The 19,943-nt window shown below is 42.8% G+C and overlaps 1 protein-coding gene across 2 annotated transcripts in view; it reads left to right on the top strand.

The window, feature by feature from the left end:
- SPAG9 (sperm associated antigen 9) overlaps positions 1 to 19,943 on the top strand; it is a 129,367-nt gene that overhangs the window by 69,786 nt on the left and 39,638 nt on the right. For both annotated transcript variants that reach the window (XM_089689626.1, XM_089689625.1), the window contains exons 5-11: positions 3,469 to 3,616; positions 7,192 to 7,384; positions 11,728 to 11,827; positions 15,550 to 15,671; positions 18,382 to 18,439; positions 18,963 to 19,115; positions 19,368 to 19,419. In XM_089689626.1, the coding sequence (XP_089545752.1) occupies positions 3,469 to 3,616; positions 7,192 to 7,384; positions 11,728 to 11,827; positions 15,550 to 15,671; positions 18,382 to 18,439; positions 18,963 to 19,115; positions 19,368 to 19,419 (826 nt within the window). The remainder of the gene's footprint in view (positions 1 to 3,468; positions 3,617 to 7,191; positions 7,385 to 11,727; positions 11,828 to 15,549; positions 15,672 to 18,381; positions 18,440 to 18,962; positions 19,116 to 19,367; positions 19,420 to 19,943) is intronic.

Raw genomic sequence — 19,943 nt, 5'->3', positions numbered from 1 at the left:
GGATTTTTATTTTTTTTTTGCTATATAAATGAAAAAGTCCAAAAATTTTGAAAAAAAAGTTTTTCTTCTAAAAATTTGCAAATAAATAATATTTCATCATAAATCTTGTCCAAAATTTATGCAGTTATCTTTTAAGTAAAAAAACAAAAAATAAATTAGTTTATAATCAAAAATTATAATTAAAAAATTTTTTTTTTTACACTTTTATTTGTTTTTTGTTTTTTTTACATACTGTCACTCTAGCAGTACTACTCGTGGGGGGTGATGACATTTTTTTTTTTGGTTTTTTTACACCGATTGCTTTTGTGGGGAAATATGAGCTAGGGCTATTGATTCAGGTATACCATTTTGTATTCATTATGCTTGCATTGTGATAAGAGTTAGAGTGATGTTTTAAGTAGATGAAATTACGATGTCTGAAGTAAATGATATAAGAAATGTCAGCAGTATTTTCAAGCTTATATGGAAAATTTTAATATGTGTATGTATGTAACGGGTACAACCGCAAATGTAACAGGAAGAACGCTAGACTGCAGATGTCTGCAAAATATCTTAGAAAACATAGATACTCAGATAAGAGATCTGGGGACACAGCCAAAAAAGGCAGGATGTACTGACTGAGGGTGAACAGTTTAGTGAAAGGTGAACCTCGTCTAGTATCTGGGTAAAAGTAAAAGGTACGCTTTGCTATTGGATAAGTTAGGTTTACTTTACTATTGGATAACTTGGGTTTTGTCTTACTATTGGATAATTTGGGTTTTGTCTTACTATTGGATAATTTGGGTTTTGTCTTACTATTAAATAATTTTGGGTTTTGTCTTACTATTGGATAATTTTGGGTTTTGTCTTACTATTGGATAATTTTGGGTTTTGTCTTACTATTGGATAATTTGGGTTTTGTCTTACTATTGGATAATTTTGGGTTTTGTCTTACTATTGGATAATTTTGGGTTTTGTCTTACTATTGGATAATTTGGGTTTTGTCTTACTATTGGATAATTTGGGTTTTGTCTTACTATTGGATAATTTGGGTTTTGTCTTACTATTGGATAATTTGGGTTTTGTCTTACTATTGGATAATTTGGGTTTTGTCTTGCTATTGGATAATTTGGGTTTTGTCTTACTATTGGATATTTTGGGTTTTGTCTTACTATTGGATATTTTGGGTTTTGTCTTACTATTGGATAATTTTGGGTTTTGTCTTACTATTGGATAATTTGGGTTTTGTCTTACTATTGGATAATTTGGGTTTTGTCTTACTATTGGATAATTTGGGTTTTGTCTTACTATTGGATAATTTTGGGTTTTGTCTTACTATTGGATAATTTTGGGTTTTGTCTTACTATTGGATAATTTGGGTTTTGTCTTACTATTGGATAATTTGGGTTTTGTCTTACTATTGGATAATTTGGGTTTTGTCTTTCTATTGGATAATTTGGGTTTTGTCTTGCTATTGGATAATTTTGGGTTTTGTCTTACTATTGGATAATTTGGGTTTTGTCTTACTATTGGATAATTTGGGTTTTGTCTTACTATTGGATAATTTGGGTTTTTTCTTACTATTGGATAATTTGGGTTTTGTCTTACTATTGGATAATTTGGGTTTTTTCTTACTATTGGATAATTTGGGTTTTGTCTTACTATTGGATAATTTGGGTTTTGTCTTACTATTGGATAATTTGGGTTTTGTCTTACTATTGGATAATTTGGGTTTTGTCTTACTATTGGATAATTTGGGTTTTGTCTTACTATTGGATAATTTTGGGTTTTGTCTTACTATTGGATAATTTGGGTTTTGTCTTACTATTGGATAATTTGGGTTTTGTCTTACTATTGGATAATTTGGGTTTTGTCTTACTATTGGATAATTTGGGTTTTGTCTTACTATTGGATAATTTGGGTTTTGTCTTACTATTGGATAATTTTGGGTTTTGTCTTACTATTGGATAATTTGGGTTTTGTCTTACCATTGGATAATTTGGGTTTTGTCTTACTATTAAATAATTTTGGGTTTTGTCTTACTATTGGATAATTTTGGGTTTTGTCTTACTATTGGATAATTTTGGGTTTTGTCTTACTATTGGATAATTTGGGTTTTGTCTTACTATTGGATAATTTTGGGTTTTGTCTTACTATTGGATAATTTTGGGTTTTGTCTTACTATTGGATAATTTGGGTTTTGTCTTACTATTGGATAATTTGGGTTTTGTCTTACTATTGGATAATTTGGGTTTTGTCTTACTATTGGATAATTTGGGTTTTGTCTTACTATTGGATAATTTGGGTTTTGTCTTACTATTGGATAATTTTGGGTTTTGTCTTACTATTGGATAATTTGGGTTTTGTCTTACTATTGGATAATTTGGGTTTTGTCTTACTATTGGATAATTTGGGTTTTGTCTTACTATTGGATAATTTGGGTTTTGTCTTACTATTGGATAATTTTGGGTTTTGTCTTACTATTGGATAATTTGGGTTTTGTCTTACCATTGGATAATTTGGGTTTTGTCTTACTATTAAATAATTTTGGGTTTTGTCTTACTATTGGATAATTTGGGTTTTGTCTTACTATTGGATAATTTTGGGTTTTGTCTTACTATTGGATAATTTGGGTTTTGTCTTACTATTGGATAATTTTGGGTTTTGTCTTACTATTGGATAATTTTGGGTTTTGTCTTACTATTGGATAATTTTGGGTTTTGTCTTACTATTGGATTTTTTGGGTTTGTGGTTTTTACCTTTATAAACTGTAATGTACGTAATAAACTTTGCAATCTTCCTGTATCCTACTTGAGTGTTGGTTACTTTGATTGCCCGATCGAGCCCGTGCCACACCCAGACGCTGCGCAGCACAAAGACAATATAAGAAATAAGGATTCCAGGAAAGGGGGAATACCTTACAGCTTTTACACCCATAAAGCCTGTAAAAGCAATCATTTCTCTTTCTCTCTGGCTGCATTCTTGCAGCCATTGAGAAATACTGTGTGAGATGTGATTGGTTACAGCTTGTCACATGGTACGAGGCTGTTGTGAATAGCCCTGTACCATGTGACCTCTGTGATCATCCACAGATTTCATACGTAGTAAGCAATGATGTCAGAAGTGACATCTTGCTTACTACTCTGCATGTGATCACAGATTGGCCAATCAGTGATCACATGATCGGGACCTCGCACAGAGGTCCCGTACGACGTTCGGTGTTCCACTGTGTCCTACAGACACAGTGGGCACCGGATTGCTGTGCTGTGCGCTCCCAGGGAGCATGCACAAGCAGGGGGCAGGGAGGCCATTTCTAAACGGCCACCCATCCCTGCACTACTCCTGTCCAGCCGTTTATATACATGGGCCGGACGGGAGGTGGTTTAAACAAAATTTGTATTAGAATCCTGAATTCACGTTTTTAAATCCAAATGTTTGTTGTGGAAATTTTAATAATGTGTCTAACACTTTCCTGTATCCACCAATCAGGAAGGAGCGCCCTATCTCTCTGGGTATTTTCCCCCTCTCTCCCGGAGACTCTCTGGTGTTACCGGACACTCGTGGTGCCGAGACCCCCGGAAATGGCCCCTGGAAGGTGCAGGAACAGAACCACGCACGCTGCAACACCAGCTTAAAGGTACAGAACGCTATCCTAATGTACAAATAGAGGAGGCAGTTGGGGGATGGTAAAAAAAAAAAAAAGATTGCATGTGCACATGACTTAGGGTGGTCTGCGTGCAAATGCAGTTTGCCGAGGAACTGCCCTCCAGACTGACACCCACCCACCAAGGCATTTGGATATTTGCATAGCACCTCCTGCTTGTATCAGGGCTGAGAGCTCTTGTGACAGAGTACTGAGGCAGGGGGGGCTGTGATGTTTTCAAGAAGCCCCTCCCACCATCGATGATCTGCCTGCATTGTATAGAGAGGAATGAAGACCAGTGATGACATCACTGGGTCCAAAATATGGTAATGAAAAGTTAAAGTGGAGCTGCACTGCGTCTGAGCACCACAAACCAGAAATGCCATTTCATTCATTTTTCATATTCAAAGCAAACTTGCCTATCCACCTGTGTCTCTATGCTTTCTTTTGCTGAGAAATCATTTTCAAAAACGCCCCCTAGTATTTCTGGCAGTGGCCATCTTGAGTAAGGGCAGATAAGTCATGTAGCATTTACTTCCTGGAATCCATCTGCCCTTAGCTCAGGCATAGGAACACCCATGAAAACACCCCCCAGTATTTCTGGCAGTGGCCATCTTGAGTAAGGAATAATATAAATGATGAAGCGCTCAACTTATATCCTTCAAAATTATAATCAGTATAGTGCAAAAACCCTCATGTAAATTATACACCCCCTAGTGGTAAATAGTGATATCCAACAGAATAACAAAATGACAATTGAACTGTGCAAAGTGACAAATATTAAAGTAAAATGCAAGATAAATCCATCTTAGCTTCATCATGGCAGCGCCTGTTAGCGGAAATACGTCTGAAGATCCTGAAGAAGCCACGTGATCGTGGCGCAACGCGTCGACGTATTTCCGGTCATAGGGGTGACGTACTTCCGGTTCCGGGTTCGGACGCCATCTTGGTACACCTGAGTATACCCATAGCACATGGGAACTGCTTTTCTTTGTTGGAGTACATGTGAGTGCGTTTCTTGTTACTTTACCTTGTGTGCATTAAAACAGTGTTGCACTATGGAGGTCTGCTCTTCTCTTGCATATGCGCCCTTTGTATGAGGGAAGGTATTTTGAGAGGAACCCATAACTTGGAGGAGGATCTTGATGTAAGTCGGTGGAGGCAGTGGAGTATCAATATCCTGGCAGAGATATATATTATATATATAAAGCCTTGTGACCCGCAAGGGTCGAATATTGAAGGTGAGGGGGGCATTTTGGCCATTTATAAGGGGAGTCACGAAGAGCACAAATGGCAGCATGGAGTGAAATTATTACCAGAGTGTACTGAACACTTTTATTATTTTACACAGTGTGGCATCACTAATAATAATTTTTTGGGATTTATCTTGCATTTTACTTTGTTTAATATTTGTCACTTTGCACAGTTCAATTGTCATTTTGTTGTTCTGTTGGATATCACTATTTACCACTAGGGGGTGTATAATTTTACATGAGGGTTTTTGCACTATACTGATTATAATTTTGAAGGATATAAGTTGAGCGCTTCATCATTTATATTATTTGTTGACACATATCTGGAGGTATAAAGATTAGGTGATAGCAGCTTACTTTTTTGATCACTAGGTTCTGTGGAGCGCAGGGGGATTTTCATATAGACATCTTGAGTAAGGGCAGATGATTCATGTACCATTTACTTCCTGGAATCCATCTGCTTTTAAGCTCAGGCATAAGAACATCCATAAAAACACCCCGTAGTATTTCTAGCAGTGACCACCTTGAGTAAGGACAGGTGATTCATGTAGCATTTACTTCCTGGAATCCATCTGCTCTTAGCTCAGGCATAAGAACACCCATAAAAACACCCCCTAGTATTTCTGGCATAAGAACACCCATAAAAACGCCCCCTAGTATTTCTAACAGTGGCCATCTTGAGAAAGGGCAGATGATTCATGTGTCATTTACTTCTTGGAATCCATCTGTCCTTAGCTCAGGCATAAGAACCCCCATAAAAACGCGCCCTAGTATTTTCCGGCAGTGGCCATCTTGAGTAAGGGCAGATAATTCATGTAGCATTTACTTCCTGGAATCCATCTGTCCTTAGCTCAGGCATAAGAACCCCCATAAAAACGCGCCCTAGTATTTTCCGGCAGTGGCCATCTTGAGTAAGGGCAGATAATTCATGTAGCATTTACTTCCTGGAATCCATCTGGCCTTAGCTCAGGCATAACACCCATGAAAACACCCCCCAGTATTTCTGGCAGTGGCCATCTTGAGTAAGGGCAATGATTCATGTACCATTTACTTCCTGGAATCCATCTGCCCTTAGCTCAAGCACATGACCAGTGAAGGTTCCCAGGAGACTGCGGGAGGAAAGAAGAGGCCGAATTTCCGGCTTAGTTTGCTACGGGCTCCTGTCAAAACCAGGTACCCGCCCCCCCCAACAGGTGCCACATATGGCAATGGAGGGGGAGGAGGCAAACAAGCGGTGGGTGGAAGGTGACTTTAAGAATGTTATTAGCATGTTGATTGGACCGGGAGGAACCAGGGAAGGCAAAATATTGGCAGATCAAACAAAGTGGTTGTAAACCCTTACATATACACAGAAAAGTGACTTGCCTCAGTTGATACACAGAGATGAAACCAATCCTCCTAAATAGGTTGTATCTGTTTATCTGCAGCCGTCTTTTCCCTATGTCTATTGAAAGTCCAGAATTTACACAGGATCTCTCCGCTCTGAAAAGCAGGGGGCAGGGAGCTGAAGTTACATCAATGAGAAGAGCTCTGAGAGCTGATTGGAGGGAAGGGACACCCCCCCCCCCCCCACAGGAACAGAGCTTATGCTGTCAGTCACAGGCAGTGCGCTATCCTGTCACCATTTTTTTTTTTCTTGGTGTCAGGAAAACTCCTCAGCAGTGACCTTGGGTGATACACAGAGATTAAACAAATCCTCCTACATATAAGTTGTACCTTGTATCTGCAGCCATCTCTTCTCTACATCTGTTCAAAGTGCTGAATTTGTAAAGCTTGTCTGAGTTGAGAAAATGGGGTGGAGAACTGAAATTACACTCTGCAGAGCTCAGTGAGGAGAGCTCTGAGAGCTGATTGGAAGGAAGCAACACATCCCTTTCACACAGGAACAGAGCTAAGGTTGTCAATCAACTGGAGGTCCCTCCCCGTCACCTTGTTTCTCTTGGTGTCAGGAAAACGTTTCAGAAGTGACTCATGCTTATAGCAGGGGAAGGAAGCAGCAGAAAGAAATTATACTTAATACTCTGGATTGAGACAAGTACACACTATAGAGAGATATGCTTTCTTCATATTTTCAGATCTGATATTTACAACTACTTTACGCTTTCCATAACTTTCATTCATTTATTGGTGTGGTCAACCAAGGCAGGAGTATTTTGAAAATGCTTGTCTCCTTGTTTCTGTAATTGACTCACTGCATGTCCCTGGTCTCTGCACAGGATGCAATCTAGGACTTTCTGGTTATTTGTGTAATGGTCCATTCTGCATGTTATCCTCACATGACGTAGCTCTCTGACTGTCCCACCTCTGATTTTTCAGGATGAGCTGATGAATCTCAGCCAAACTGGGAGCAAAACCGGGAGCTCTGGAGCCGACAACATGGTGCATGCAACGTCCAAAGATCAGAAGGATGAGGTGATCATGAGGGCCAACCTTCAGAACAACAACGTACAGAGGAATCGGAAAAACGAGGACGTCCAGGTCAACCAGGAGATGACTTCTGCCTCTACAGGTAAGCTGCTAGAGATTTTTCCAAAACTGCTGGGACCATCTTGGTGGAAGATAGACATGACCAACCCTATGGTTCCCATAATCCCTAGTAGCTGAAACATGGCACTGTTTATTGACACGACTGTCCTGCAGGGGGTAAAACTGGAAGAGCCAAGATGACCTCTCTGTCTGCCTTGTCTCCCGTAATCCCTGGTACCATGGTCCTTCTGATTTGTAGTCCTATGACCTGTAAGGTTAAAGCTTTTGAGCCATTAAGACGTGTGTATTGAGGGTCCGGCTTTTTCTACACGTCGTTGCGAGTGTAGAGCGGGAGAGAAGTTAACTGCGCACCTTTCCTCCCATGGGCTACAGCCCTACAAAATGAGAACTTCTTATCTAAGCTTTCCTAATCACAGTGAATGACCCCCAATGGCACTATTTTGTACCCGAGGCACTGCGCTATAGCGCCATGAGAACCTCAAGGTCATGGCGGACGTAGAAGTCAAGCCTTCTTGTGGTGTCTGTGGTGCAATTACCGGCTGATTTATTTATGGTCTCCTTCCTCTAATGGATTGCGGTGTTTGCAGTAGGCATCGATTTACGTCTTTGTAATGGATACTGCGGAGAGAAGGCTCTGCGTTTTTATGTGCTGTGTTTCCTGCTGAGCAGACAAAGGCTCCCCAGACAGACACAGGCTGAGTTTATGTTCTGACTTGTGATGGTGAGCGGGGATTATTCATCATCGGCTCAGTCTGGGAACAAAGTAAGGTAATAAAGATGTCACCAAAGCAGTATTTTCCCTATAGTAGCATTACGGAGCTCCAATACCATGTGAGGAAGAGACAAACCTGCATATGGGATGGAAATGTTGGGGAACCTCTTGCTTGTACATGGGCAGAAATCCACATTTTGTCTCTTGTGTATGTCCAGTGAACCTCTGCATGTCTTAGCTCAGGGGTGGGCAAACTTTTTGACTTGAGGGCCGCAATGGGTTCATATATTGGACCCGGGGGCCGGACCAAGAGTAGATGAATGATGTGTATGTGTCATCCATAGTAAGTATAGTAATATTCCCCCATAGTAAGCATAGTAATTAATCCCCCCTATAGTAATTCATCCCCCCTATAGTAATTCATCCCCCCTATAGTAATTCATCCCCCATATAGTAATTCATCCCCCATATAGTAATTCATCCCCCCTATAGTAATTCATCCCCCATATAGTAATTCATCCCCCCTATAGTAATTCATCCCCCCTATAGTAATTCATCCCCCATATAGTAATTCATCCCCCATATAGTAATTAATTCCCCATATTAAGTCCCCAAGTCCCCCCTGTGTCAATTCACTTACCTTTGCTCCGCGCGTTCCTCTCGTCGTGTTCCCGCGCCGTTCCGGTGTAGCATGAAAATCTGTCTCCTATGAGGATCTGTCCCCCTCGACGTATCTGCGCATGTGCCAGTTTCAGGCATTAGCAGCCGATCGGCGATCTCCGGCACATGCGCAGATACGTCGAGGGGGACAGATCCTCATAGGAGACAGATTTTCATGCTACACCGGTCTTCATGGTGGACTGTGAGAGGAGCCTAGCTCCGCTGGCCGGATTAAAAGGTCCGCCGGGCCGGATTAAAAGGTCCGCCGGGCCGTATACGGCCCGCGGGCCGTAGTTTGCCCATTGCTGTCTTAGCTGGGCAAATATTAACTAGGAAAAATTAAATGCCAACATGATGTAATGCAGACCTTTACTAGCTATTGCCCCTAGGCTGGACTTAGGCAGTTAGTTTATGAGGGTGTTCCATACTGTTCTGCAGGTTAGCTGCTGTCTAATTGCAGGAAAATTGATGAATCAGCTCATAGTTTAAAAAATATCATTTTTCGGTGATGCTCTTCTGTAGATTGTCTTATATAAGCATAAATCCAGATGTAACTCTGGATTCTGAACTATCCTTTCAGGCCCACATCCAATCCTTGTCCAAATTATGCCACCTCAACCTCCGCGACATCTCCAGAATATGCCCCTTTTTAACCAATGACACCACAAAGCTCCTGATTCATTCCCTGGTTATCTCTAACCTTGACTACTGCAACTCCCTCCTCATTGGCTTACCTTTATATAAGCCACTCCCCCTCCAGTCCATCATGAATACTGCTGCCAGGCTCATCCACCTTACCAACCATTCAGTGCCCTTCACCCCCTCTCTGCCAATCCCTCCACTGGCCTCCACTCAGTGTCAGCTACCCCTCTCTGCCAATCCCTCCACTGGCCTCCACTCAGTGTCCTCCATCCCTCTCTGCCAGTCCCTCCACTGGCTTCCATTCAGTGTCCTCCACCCCTCTCTGCCAATCCCTCCACTGGCTTCCATTCAGTGTCCTCCACCCCCCTCTGCCAATCCCTCCAGTAGCTTCCATTCAGTGTCCTCCACCCCTCTCTGCCAATCCCTCCACTGGCTTTCACTCGCCAAATGAATAAAATTCAAAATGCTAACAACCTACAAAGCCATCCACAACTCTGCCCACAGCTACATCACCAACCTGGTCTCAATATCAACCAAGCCGCTCTCTCTTCGATCCTACTAAGACATTCTGCTCTCTAGTTCCCATGTCACCTCCTCCGATGCTCGCATCCAGGACTTCTCCCGAGCTTCTCCCATCCTATGGAACTCCCTACCCCAATCTGTCCGGCTGTTTTCTAATCTATCCACCTTTAAACGATCCCTGAAAACCTTTCTCTTTAAAGAAGCCTATCCTGCTTCTACCTAGTAAACCGCCATTTATTTCCTCCATCAGCTCATTCCCCCCCCCCCCCCCCCCCCACAGCTATTACCTTTTTGTATCACTCAACCCTTCCTCCTAGATTGTAAGCTCCCAGGAGCCGGGTCCTCTGTTTCCTCTTGTACCAATTGTATTGTAACTGTAATGTCTGCCTTCATTTTGTAAAGCGCTGAGCAAACTGTTGGCGCTATATAAATCCTGTATTATAATAATAAAAAATAAAAGCAAAACTTCCTTGACTGCATCCAACACAGGCCGATGTATGTATTATATACATTTTTCATATTCCTATGTAAATCAAGTTGATTAATATGTATTAGTCACTCTTATTCAGTCTGCACAGGTTTTTTTTGTTTTTTTTTTTTTTTTAATTTTCAAAAACAAAACCTGATAAGTGTACAAAAAAAAAATGCACCTAGGGGTGTGCTTTTAGTGCACCCCCTGAAGGGGTAGGACCTGTACCCTGATCCCCCGGGGCACAACGCTCCTGACTGGGACAAAGGTTTTCAACATGGTTCTGAAGAGAGACCCCCTCACCAAGGGTTGGGGGAGGAAGGAACCTAAGGGCCACGCATCTTCCACCTAGACGTCAGGGCAGACCCAAGGACCCACACCCTCCGTCCAGTGAGGGAAAAAAACACACACAAAAGTGACAAAACAGTGGAGAAAAATAAATAAGTGGCCATGCAATTGTACACTGGCTAGGCCCTGAGGCCCGTAGCAAAAGCATTGCCCTGGATGCAATGCAGAAAAAGTGTTTAGAACAGTGACCATGCTGCCTTTTGGCTAAGATCAAGTGCAGTATCTGTTCTTCTCAGTGTCCAGTAGGGGCGCTCCGCCATCATTCTTGCCTTTTGGCGAGGATGGTTGGCTGTATAGCACCCCTGCTGGTGTGATGGGGGCTCTGAAGGCCAGTACAGGCTGGAAGAGAAACCGTGGCGCCCACAGGTTGTTGGGGTCCCGGGAGGAATTTAATTTGGGAAAACCGGAGGGACTCAGTTCCTCCTGATCTGTCTGGCCAGGGGCCGGGGAGGCAGAGAGTCCACGGAGCAGTGCCCCCTGGGAGTGGTCGCCCCAGGGGTGCTCTTAGTAATTCAGGAGGTGGGATCCCAGATGTGAAAAGTGCACATGGTCGATGTGCATAGGACATTGCCTAACAAAGAGCAATTCCTTCAGAGCAGAAACCGGTCATAATCATCCCCGTTCTGTACTATTGGATTATTGAGCACACTTTGGGGTGACTTGTACTCACCCCCTTTATTTTGCCTCTTCGATTACTTTTAGTCTACATATTTCACGAAGCACTATTGTACTTTTTCTACCTTTTTGAAAATGCAATACAAATGACTGAAAAGAGAAACGGGTCGGAATTTGCAACAAAGTTAAAATTCCTGCAGTGTACATAGAGCACCCAGAGGAGAATGGTTTTCTCAACAAAATTGGGTAGACTTGTGAAAAAGCCTAAGTAAAGTGTGGAGAGGAGGATTATGGGAAAAGTATAGAAACAACTGCAGCATACACAGGTCTATCCACAAGTCCTATAACAGAAGTGTATATTTAGGAAAATTCCAATTGATTTATTTTTCTTTTTCAGACACCAATGACAATGAGGAGAAATCAGAGGTACAGTCTATTATCGAGTCCACTCCAGAGCTGGACATGGATAAGGATCCAAAAGCCTATCAGATGACCAGGTAAGGCCTCACCTAGGACAGCAGTATAGACCAGTTTTTATTTCAGAGGAACCCCTAAAACCACTTTCAGGTCTCTGGGAACCCCTACTGCTAACCAGACCATTGGGGTTTGGTCAACTGCAAAATTGTTTCTTATATTGGTGGTCAAAGGGAAGACTGCTCCTCTTACACAGGTTGTTAGAACTTCTTCACAGACAGCTAAAACGATAATTGGTGTCATGTCGCTGACTTTTGCCAAGTGATATTGGTCCTGGAACTGTGCAGGCACCATCAGATGGAATTTGAATCTGCCACAGCTCAAGGAAACCCTAGCAACCTCTGAAGGAACCTTAGTTGAGTATCTCTTGTATAGGTTGTTGGCGGTTGGGGTGTTTTCAGACTCATCTCTAAGCTCTGTGCAGGATTAACATTGACTGTAGTGACCTTGATTGATAATACAAGCAGCGCCCCCCCTTCTGCCGCTTTCCGTGGCCTTAATGGGAGCTTCTGCACCACCTGGAGTCCCAAACAACCTGCCACCAAACTGGATCTGCTTTGTTCGGCTCCATTAAATAGAAAACTGGAAGAGATGACCTGACATCACTTCCGGTTTACTCGGAAGTTCGCTGCGCCATATTTAAAAAATGAAGGCATTCAGTCACACTGATCTTGGTGTTTTGAATGTTTTTATCATGTCGGTTTATCACTGGTTATTTCATTTTTGTATGTTGTCCTCTTGGGACTATAAAAGAACCCAAAGTCTAGCCACTTCAGTTGGGGTATGTCGCTGGTGTTTGAGTCGTCGTACCGAGACGATGCCTACAGCTGCAGTCATCATCCCAGTACCAGTATTCAGAGCCGATGGTCGGCTTTTCTTGCAATAGTAATTGGAGTGGCTAACTAGCCGCTCGATTGATAATACAAGCAGCGTCCCTCCTTCTGCCGCTTTCCGTGGCCTTAATGGGAGCTTCTGCACCACCTGGAGTCCCAAACAACCTGCCACCAAACTGGATCTGCTTTGTTCGGCTCCTTTAAATAGAAAACTGGAAGAGATGACCTGACACTACTTCCAGTTTACTCGGAAGTTCACCGCGCCATATTTAAAAAATGAAGGCATTCAGTCACACTGATCTTGGTGTTTTGAATGGTTTTATCATGTCGGTTTATCACTAGTTATTTCATTTTTGTATGTTGTGCAGCATCCTCTTGGGACTATAAAAGAACCCATAGTTTAGTCACTTCAGTTGGGGTATGTCGCTGGTGTTTGAGTCGTCGTACCGCGACGATGCCTACAGCTGCAGTCATCATCCCAGTACCAGTATTCAGAGCCGATGGTCGGCTTTTCTTGCAATAGTAAGGAGCCGTTCGATTGACAATACAAGCAGCGTCCCCCCTTCTGCCGCTTTCCGGGAGCTTCTGCCTCACTAGGAATCCCAAGCAACCTGCCACCAAACTGGATCGGCTTTGTTCGACTCCGTTAAATAGAAAACTGGAAGAGATAGCCTGACACCACTTCCGTTTTACTTGGAAGTTCACCGCGCCATATTTATAAAAATGAAGGCATTCAGTCACACTGATCTTGGTGTTTTGAATGTTTTTAAGGGCAGAGGAGAGATTTGGGGTCTCACTGACCACAGATCCCTCCATAAAATGTACCTGTCACAGGCCTATTGCTGTCACAAGGGGTATGTACGTTCTTTGTGACCGCACTAAAAGTGATCCAAAAAAAGTTAAAGCAACAGTGTAAAAAAAAAAAAAAAAAAAAAAAAAAATTAAAGTGCCCTTGTCCCCCTGTGTCTGGGCACAAAGGCGAATACACAGACGTTCCGCACGCATTCAGCCATCGGCCCACACGTGTGAAGTATTGCTGTGAACGGCAGATCATGGGCAGTAATTCTAGCCCCAGACCTTCTCTGTAGAAGTGGCAACCTGTTAAGGCTTTTAAAGCATCTCCTATCGATAGTACAATTTACATCGTTTGTTGCCATTGCACAGGCGGGCGTAATTTTAAAAGCAGGACATGTTTGGTATCTATTTACTCACTGCAAAATCATCTTTTATAGTTTGCAAAAAAAAATTGGGTTACGCGTTGTTTTTTTTTTTTTCCCTCGAAAAATTGCATTTGAAAAACCGGTGCGCAAATACCGTGTGCCATAAAAAGTTGCAAAACCCTTTATTCTCTAGGGCCTCTGCTTTAAAAAATGTATAATTTTGGGGGGTTCTAAGTAATTTTCTAGCAAAAACTACTGATTGTTGCATATAAATAAAAGGTGCCAGAAAAGGCTTGCTCTGGAAGGGGCTAGCTAGTGATATTTTAAAGAATTGGTCATTTGATTCACTGTGTACATGAATTTCAAACTTTTTCCTCTATGAAAATGCACCTCACACATTGTCCAAACATACATACTATAGAGGAGCCAAGTCCTGCGCTTGACAGATTTGCTTCGAATGTAGGAACCAGCTAAAGAAAAGTTAGGAGCCAGTTTATTTTAATTTTTTTTTTTTTTTAGCATATCATGGGTGTATTGTCAGTGCCTGGGAGAAGGCAACTTTTGGGCAACAAGCTTCACGCGATGCAGCTTTTGCGCACGACAATCACGGCAGAACTGCACCACATTGGAAATAATTTCACCTGAACCTGTGTTTCGCGATTACAGCGATTTTGCCGCAATCTCAAAACGCCCAGGTGTGAATGGAGTTGCCCTGTTTCACACGCATGCAATTCTGGTTGCATTTTCAAACTCATGACAGGCTATATTTTATGTGTTCCTATTGACATGGTTCACACAGATGAGATCCACACACATTGTGTTTTGAGTGCCATTACAAAAAGGTTCCTGTGCGAGTTTGTAGCGTTGCGTTCCAGACTTGCAAGTGACAGACTGGCATGCGGAGAGAAGTGTTCACGTAGGATTGCTGTTGACAGGAGTTCTTGCATTGAAGTCAATGGGAGGCAATGTGTCAACCCAGGCACCAGGATGCAATTTCTAGTCGCCATGCGACCTGGGGACTGGGATTTGTCGAGCCCTGGCCAAGTCCATTGATATGGTGAAGACCTGCTTTAAACTGAAAGTGGATACAAAGAAAAACAAGCAGAGGGCGCACCGGCCTAGTGCATTATCGTAAAAAATTGTATTGGCAGGATAAAAAATGTGTTTCGTACTCACAATAGGCAAACAGGTCAGAGGCACATCACACTAAACAGCGGTGTCCAATCCACACTGCATACAACTCCAAAAAAAATGGAACCTCGGACTTCCAACAGGCTAACGCATTTCAGGGTCTCAGCCTCTTCCTCAGAGCCACCTAAATGCGTTAGACTGTTGGAAGTCCAGGGTTCCATTTGGTGGAATGTGGATTGAACACCGCTGTTTAGTGTGATGTGCCTTTGACCTGTTTGCCTATTGTGAGTATGATACTTACTTTTTATCCTTCCAATAAAAATTTTTACGATAATGCACTAGGCCGGTGCACCCTCTGTTTGTTTTTCTTTGTATCTAGTGACATTGGACTACCCCGGTCCATTGAGGGCAGCAAGGAGTGCGTTTTCCAGGATATCTGAGATGTTACCACAACCCGAGCCGAGTCCATCCCGACGCGCAGGAGTACAGAATTTGCTTTAAACTGAAAGTAGCTGACGACATGTTTTAATAGTCCAGCAGTTTGAAGACTAATATCAGTATAGATATTTGACCTGTTATAGATTGACCTGTTATAGATTGATGATCTCCTTCTTCTCTCAGTACTCCCACCAAAGGCATTGAGAATAAAGCCTTCGACCGCAACACTGACTCCCTATTCGAGGAGCTGTCGTCAGCAGGAACGGACCTCATCGGAGACGTGGATGAAGGGGCTGACCTGTTAGGTATGGCCATACTAAAGATCCTCTCCTGTATACTGTGTATGTTCCTTGGATAGGTGGCTTTGTTTGTAGATATTTTTCTATTTCTGAAATTGGGTTTAATGGGATCCTGTACAATGACCTTTTACAAGGTGAGGGTTCACCTATACCTTAAGCAACCAGTACAGTTTAAAATAGAAATGAAAGGCAAACATTTGTGTATAGATTTAAAAAAAAAAAAAATTATAAATAACGTTTTCTTCTTATAAGAGATCATGTGACCTCTGTTTTCAGCTGCATAAGGGGCTTAGAGGAGAAGAATCAGCAGTACTCTGGTCTTCCCAGTGATTAGCTGTGCAGTGTGGCGTGTCAGCACAAGTCTGACCATTGGAGGACAGGCAGGCTGTTCTCCCAGCACAGCCAGAAAACTGACCACAAGTTTCCCTTCATAGCCTGGCCAGTTTGAAATGTAAAAGCAGGGGGACTGGCAAGATCACCAAGTATTTCACACATAGGAAGCAATACAAAGAAAACCGGATACTTTCTGACACAAGTACATGGTATAACAAGCATGTATCAGGAATATGAAATGTTGGGGTAACAAACACCTTGACCAGGCACAGCTGCGTATCTGTTCCGGACTGCAGGGAGAATTGACCGTCCCAAGCAATGCGTCCCTGTGGGAGATGTTCATTGGTGATCTCTGCTCCAGAAACAGCACTGATTCCTAGAGCCGGGTGCCTTGGCTGTGCCGGGTAAAACCAGCATGACAGGTTTCCTTTAACCTTCCTGTGACATAAACTATCCTCTGGATTTTCAACAATGTAGATCAAAATAAGATTTCTGAAGAAGTGAGATTCCAGTTGGGGGTGACACCTTCGGGTTACTTGTGGGAGGGGCAGAGACCCCAATTAGTACTAGGAAACCTCATTGTAGAAGGGGCAGAGACACAAACTACTGCAGGGAATCTTCCCACTGTGGGAGGAGCAGAGACACAAACTACTGCAGGAAATGTCCCCATTGTGGGAGGGGCAGAGACAAACTACTGCAGGGAAATCTCCCCATTGTGGGAGGGGCAGAGACACAAACTACTGCAGGGAATCTTCCCACTGTGGGAGGAGCAGAGACACAAACTACTGCAGGGAAATCTCCCCATTGTGGGAGGGGCAGAGACACAAACTACTGCAGGGAAATCTCCCCATTGTGGGAGGAGCAGAGAGAAAAACTACTGCGGGGAAATCTCCCCATTGTGGAAGGTGCAGAGACACAAACTACTGCAGGAAATGTCCCCATTGTGGGAGGAGCAGGGAAATCTCCCCATTGTGGGAGGGGCAGAGAGAAAAACTACTGCAGGGAAATCTCCCCATTGTGGAAGGTGCAGAGACACAAACTACTGCAGGAAATGTCCCCATTGTGGGAGGAGCAGGGAAATCTCCCCATTGTGGGAGGAGCAGAGACACAAACTACTGCGGGGAAATCTCCCCATTGTGGAAGGTGCAGAGACACAAACTACTGCAGGAAATGTCCCCATTGTGGGAGGAGCAGGGAAATCTCCCCATTGTGGGAGGGGCAGAGAGAAAAACTACTGCAGGGAAATCTCCCCATTGTGGAAGGTGCAGAGACACAAACTACTGCAGGAAATGTCCCCATTGTGGGAGGAGCAGGGAAATCTCCCCATTGTGGGAGGAGCAGAGACACAAACTACTGCAGGGAAATCTCCCCATTGTGGGGGGAGCAGAGACAAACTACTGCAGGAAATCTCCCCATTGTGGGAGGGGCAGAGACACAAACTACTGGTGGAAATCTCCTCATTGTGGGGGGAGCAGAGACACAAACTACTGCAGAGAAATCTCCCCATTGTGGGAGGGGCAGAGACACAAACTACTGCAGGAAATCTCCCCGTTGTGGGAGGGGCAGAGACACAAACTACTGCAGGAAATCTCCCCGTTGTGGGAGGGGCAGAGACAAACTACTGCAGGAAATCTCCCCGTTGTGGGAGGGGCAGAGACCCAAACTACTGCAGGAAATCTCTCCATTGTGTCTATGCCCCTCCCGCAATGGGGAGATTTCCCTGCAGTAGTTTGTGTCTCTGCCCCTCCCACAATGGGGACATTTCCTGCAGTAGTTTGCATATTCGCCCCTTCTACAAAGATGAAATTTCTTAGTACTGATTGGGTTCTCTGCCCCCCCCCACAAGTAACACGAAGGTATCACTCCCAACTGGAATCTCGCTTCTTTAAAAATATTATTTTTGTGTACATTGTTGAAAATCCAGCAGATAGTTTATGAAACAGGAAGGTTAACGGAAACCTGTCATGCGGGTTGGTGAGATTTATCTGCAGGAGTTTGTGCCTCTGCCCCTCCCACAACAGGGAAATTTCCCTGCAGTACTTCGCATCTTTGCCCCTTCTACAATGAATGAAGTTTTCTAGCAGTTTACCTGCAGGAGTTTGTTCTGCCTGCTGTGTAGTGATGATTGGTTTAATCTAGTTGGCAGTTCTCAGCCTCATGGAATAACACGACTGCAATAACCCCAACACGTTTACAATATTGTAAAGTAGTATAGATAGCGCCACGGAAAAAAATATTAATAAATATACAAATCGCTGCAAATCCTAACCTATAAAAATAGGGTGCATAAATAGTGAAAAAACCAGGTTGCGCTAAATTAATTTACAAATAAAATCATAAATAAATCATATAAAGTCCAATCTTTTACAATATTGCCTTTCAGGAATGGGGCGAGAGGTGGAAAATCTTATCCTGGAGAACACCCAACTTCTGGAAACAAAGTACGTCCCCCTATAGGATTTCTTTTTCTCCTGTACAGTGTGCGATGTGTTCTTGGTAGAATATCTGTGTGCCGGGAGATTCCTAAAGCATCAGGATAGAAATTCGCTCTGCTGGATAAATGCCTTAAAAGAAAATGTCACTTTAATTTTTAAGGATAGTTACAGATTATCTTGCATAAGGACCCCCCCCCCCCACACACACACACACACACACACACACACACACACACACACACACACACACCCATCCTCTGGTACTTACACATCACCCCTTCCATCAGAGCCCCCACTCGTTGGATCAGAATATGGAGGGTCATGTGACCTGCTCCCAGGTTGTTATGGTAGGACATCCAATATGAAGCACATACAGGGTTTGGAGTACATTGACAGAGGAAGCTCTCAGTGGGTAATGGGTTTGCGAAATGTAACTTTACCTTGAAACAGCAACTGTCTGGAATCTTTGGACCTCCCACATGTACCCCCCCAATATTTTGACCCATCTTCATCATGTGATCAATTCCAGGAACGCCCTGAATGTGGTGAAAAATGATCTGATCGCCAAGCTGGATGAGCTGATGTGCGAGAAGGACGTCTTACAGGGTGAGCTGGCCGCCATCAAACAGACCAAACAGAAGCTGGAGGAGAAGAACAAGGAACTGGAGGAGGAGCTGAAAAAGTGAGCGTCTGCCGCTTCAGTCTCAGCTGCCATATTGTTGTAGCCTTCATTAGAAATAGCCTAGTGCTTACTGTTGGGTGTACAGACTTCCCAAATAACAAATGCATTTCTGTACAGCACTAATTGAAGAGACACAAAGATTAACTGCAAATTTGTGAGCTAATGTTCGTGTTTGTGGAATGGAAGGAGAGAAGTTTCCACTGTGTAGGACAGTTTTTGCCATCAGTAATAATGGACAATACTTTGTTCCAGGGCAAGGGCAGAAGCAGAGGAAGCGAGACAGAAATCGAAAGATGAAGAGGATGTAAGTTACACAATGTATTGCCAGACCTAGAAAATGTAAACTTTCTATACAGTGAAACGAAGGGATGCCATATTCTAAACTCCTTTTCAATAATCATTTTGTATGTTTCCTTATAAGAGAAGTTTGGGATTTTTTAACTACTTCATGTCCGGACACTTTTACCCCCTTCCTGTCCAGGTCAGTTTTCATCTTTCAATGCTGTCGCACTCTGAATGGCAATTGCGCGGTCATGCAACACTGTACTTTATGAATTTTTTAGCATTTTCATTTTTTTGAGGCCGAGAAAACTTTATTTTGGTGGTATTTATTCACCACTGGGATTTTTATTTTTATTGCTATATAAATTAAAAAGTCTGAAAATTTTGAAAAAAAAGTGTTTTTCTTATACAATTTTGCAAATAAATAATCTTTCTTCATAAATCTTGGCAAACATTTAATCAGTTATCTTTTTAGTAAAAAAAAAATTGCCCAAATTAGTTTATAACCAAAAATTATAATTTTTCAAAAACTTTTTTACATTTTAA

This window comes from Staurois parvus, unplaced genomic scaffold (assembly GCF_062004578.1).
Source record: "Staurois parvus isolate SC_StPar_1 unplaced genomic scaffold, SC_StPar_1.0 ptg000487l, whole genome shotgun sequence".
NCBI lineage: Eukaryota > Metazoa > Chordata > Amphibia > Anura > Ranidae > Staurois > Staurois parvus.
This window is presented reverse-complemented; position numbering and strand designations above follow the sequence as displayed.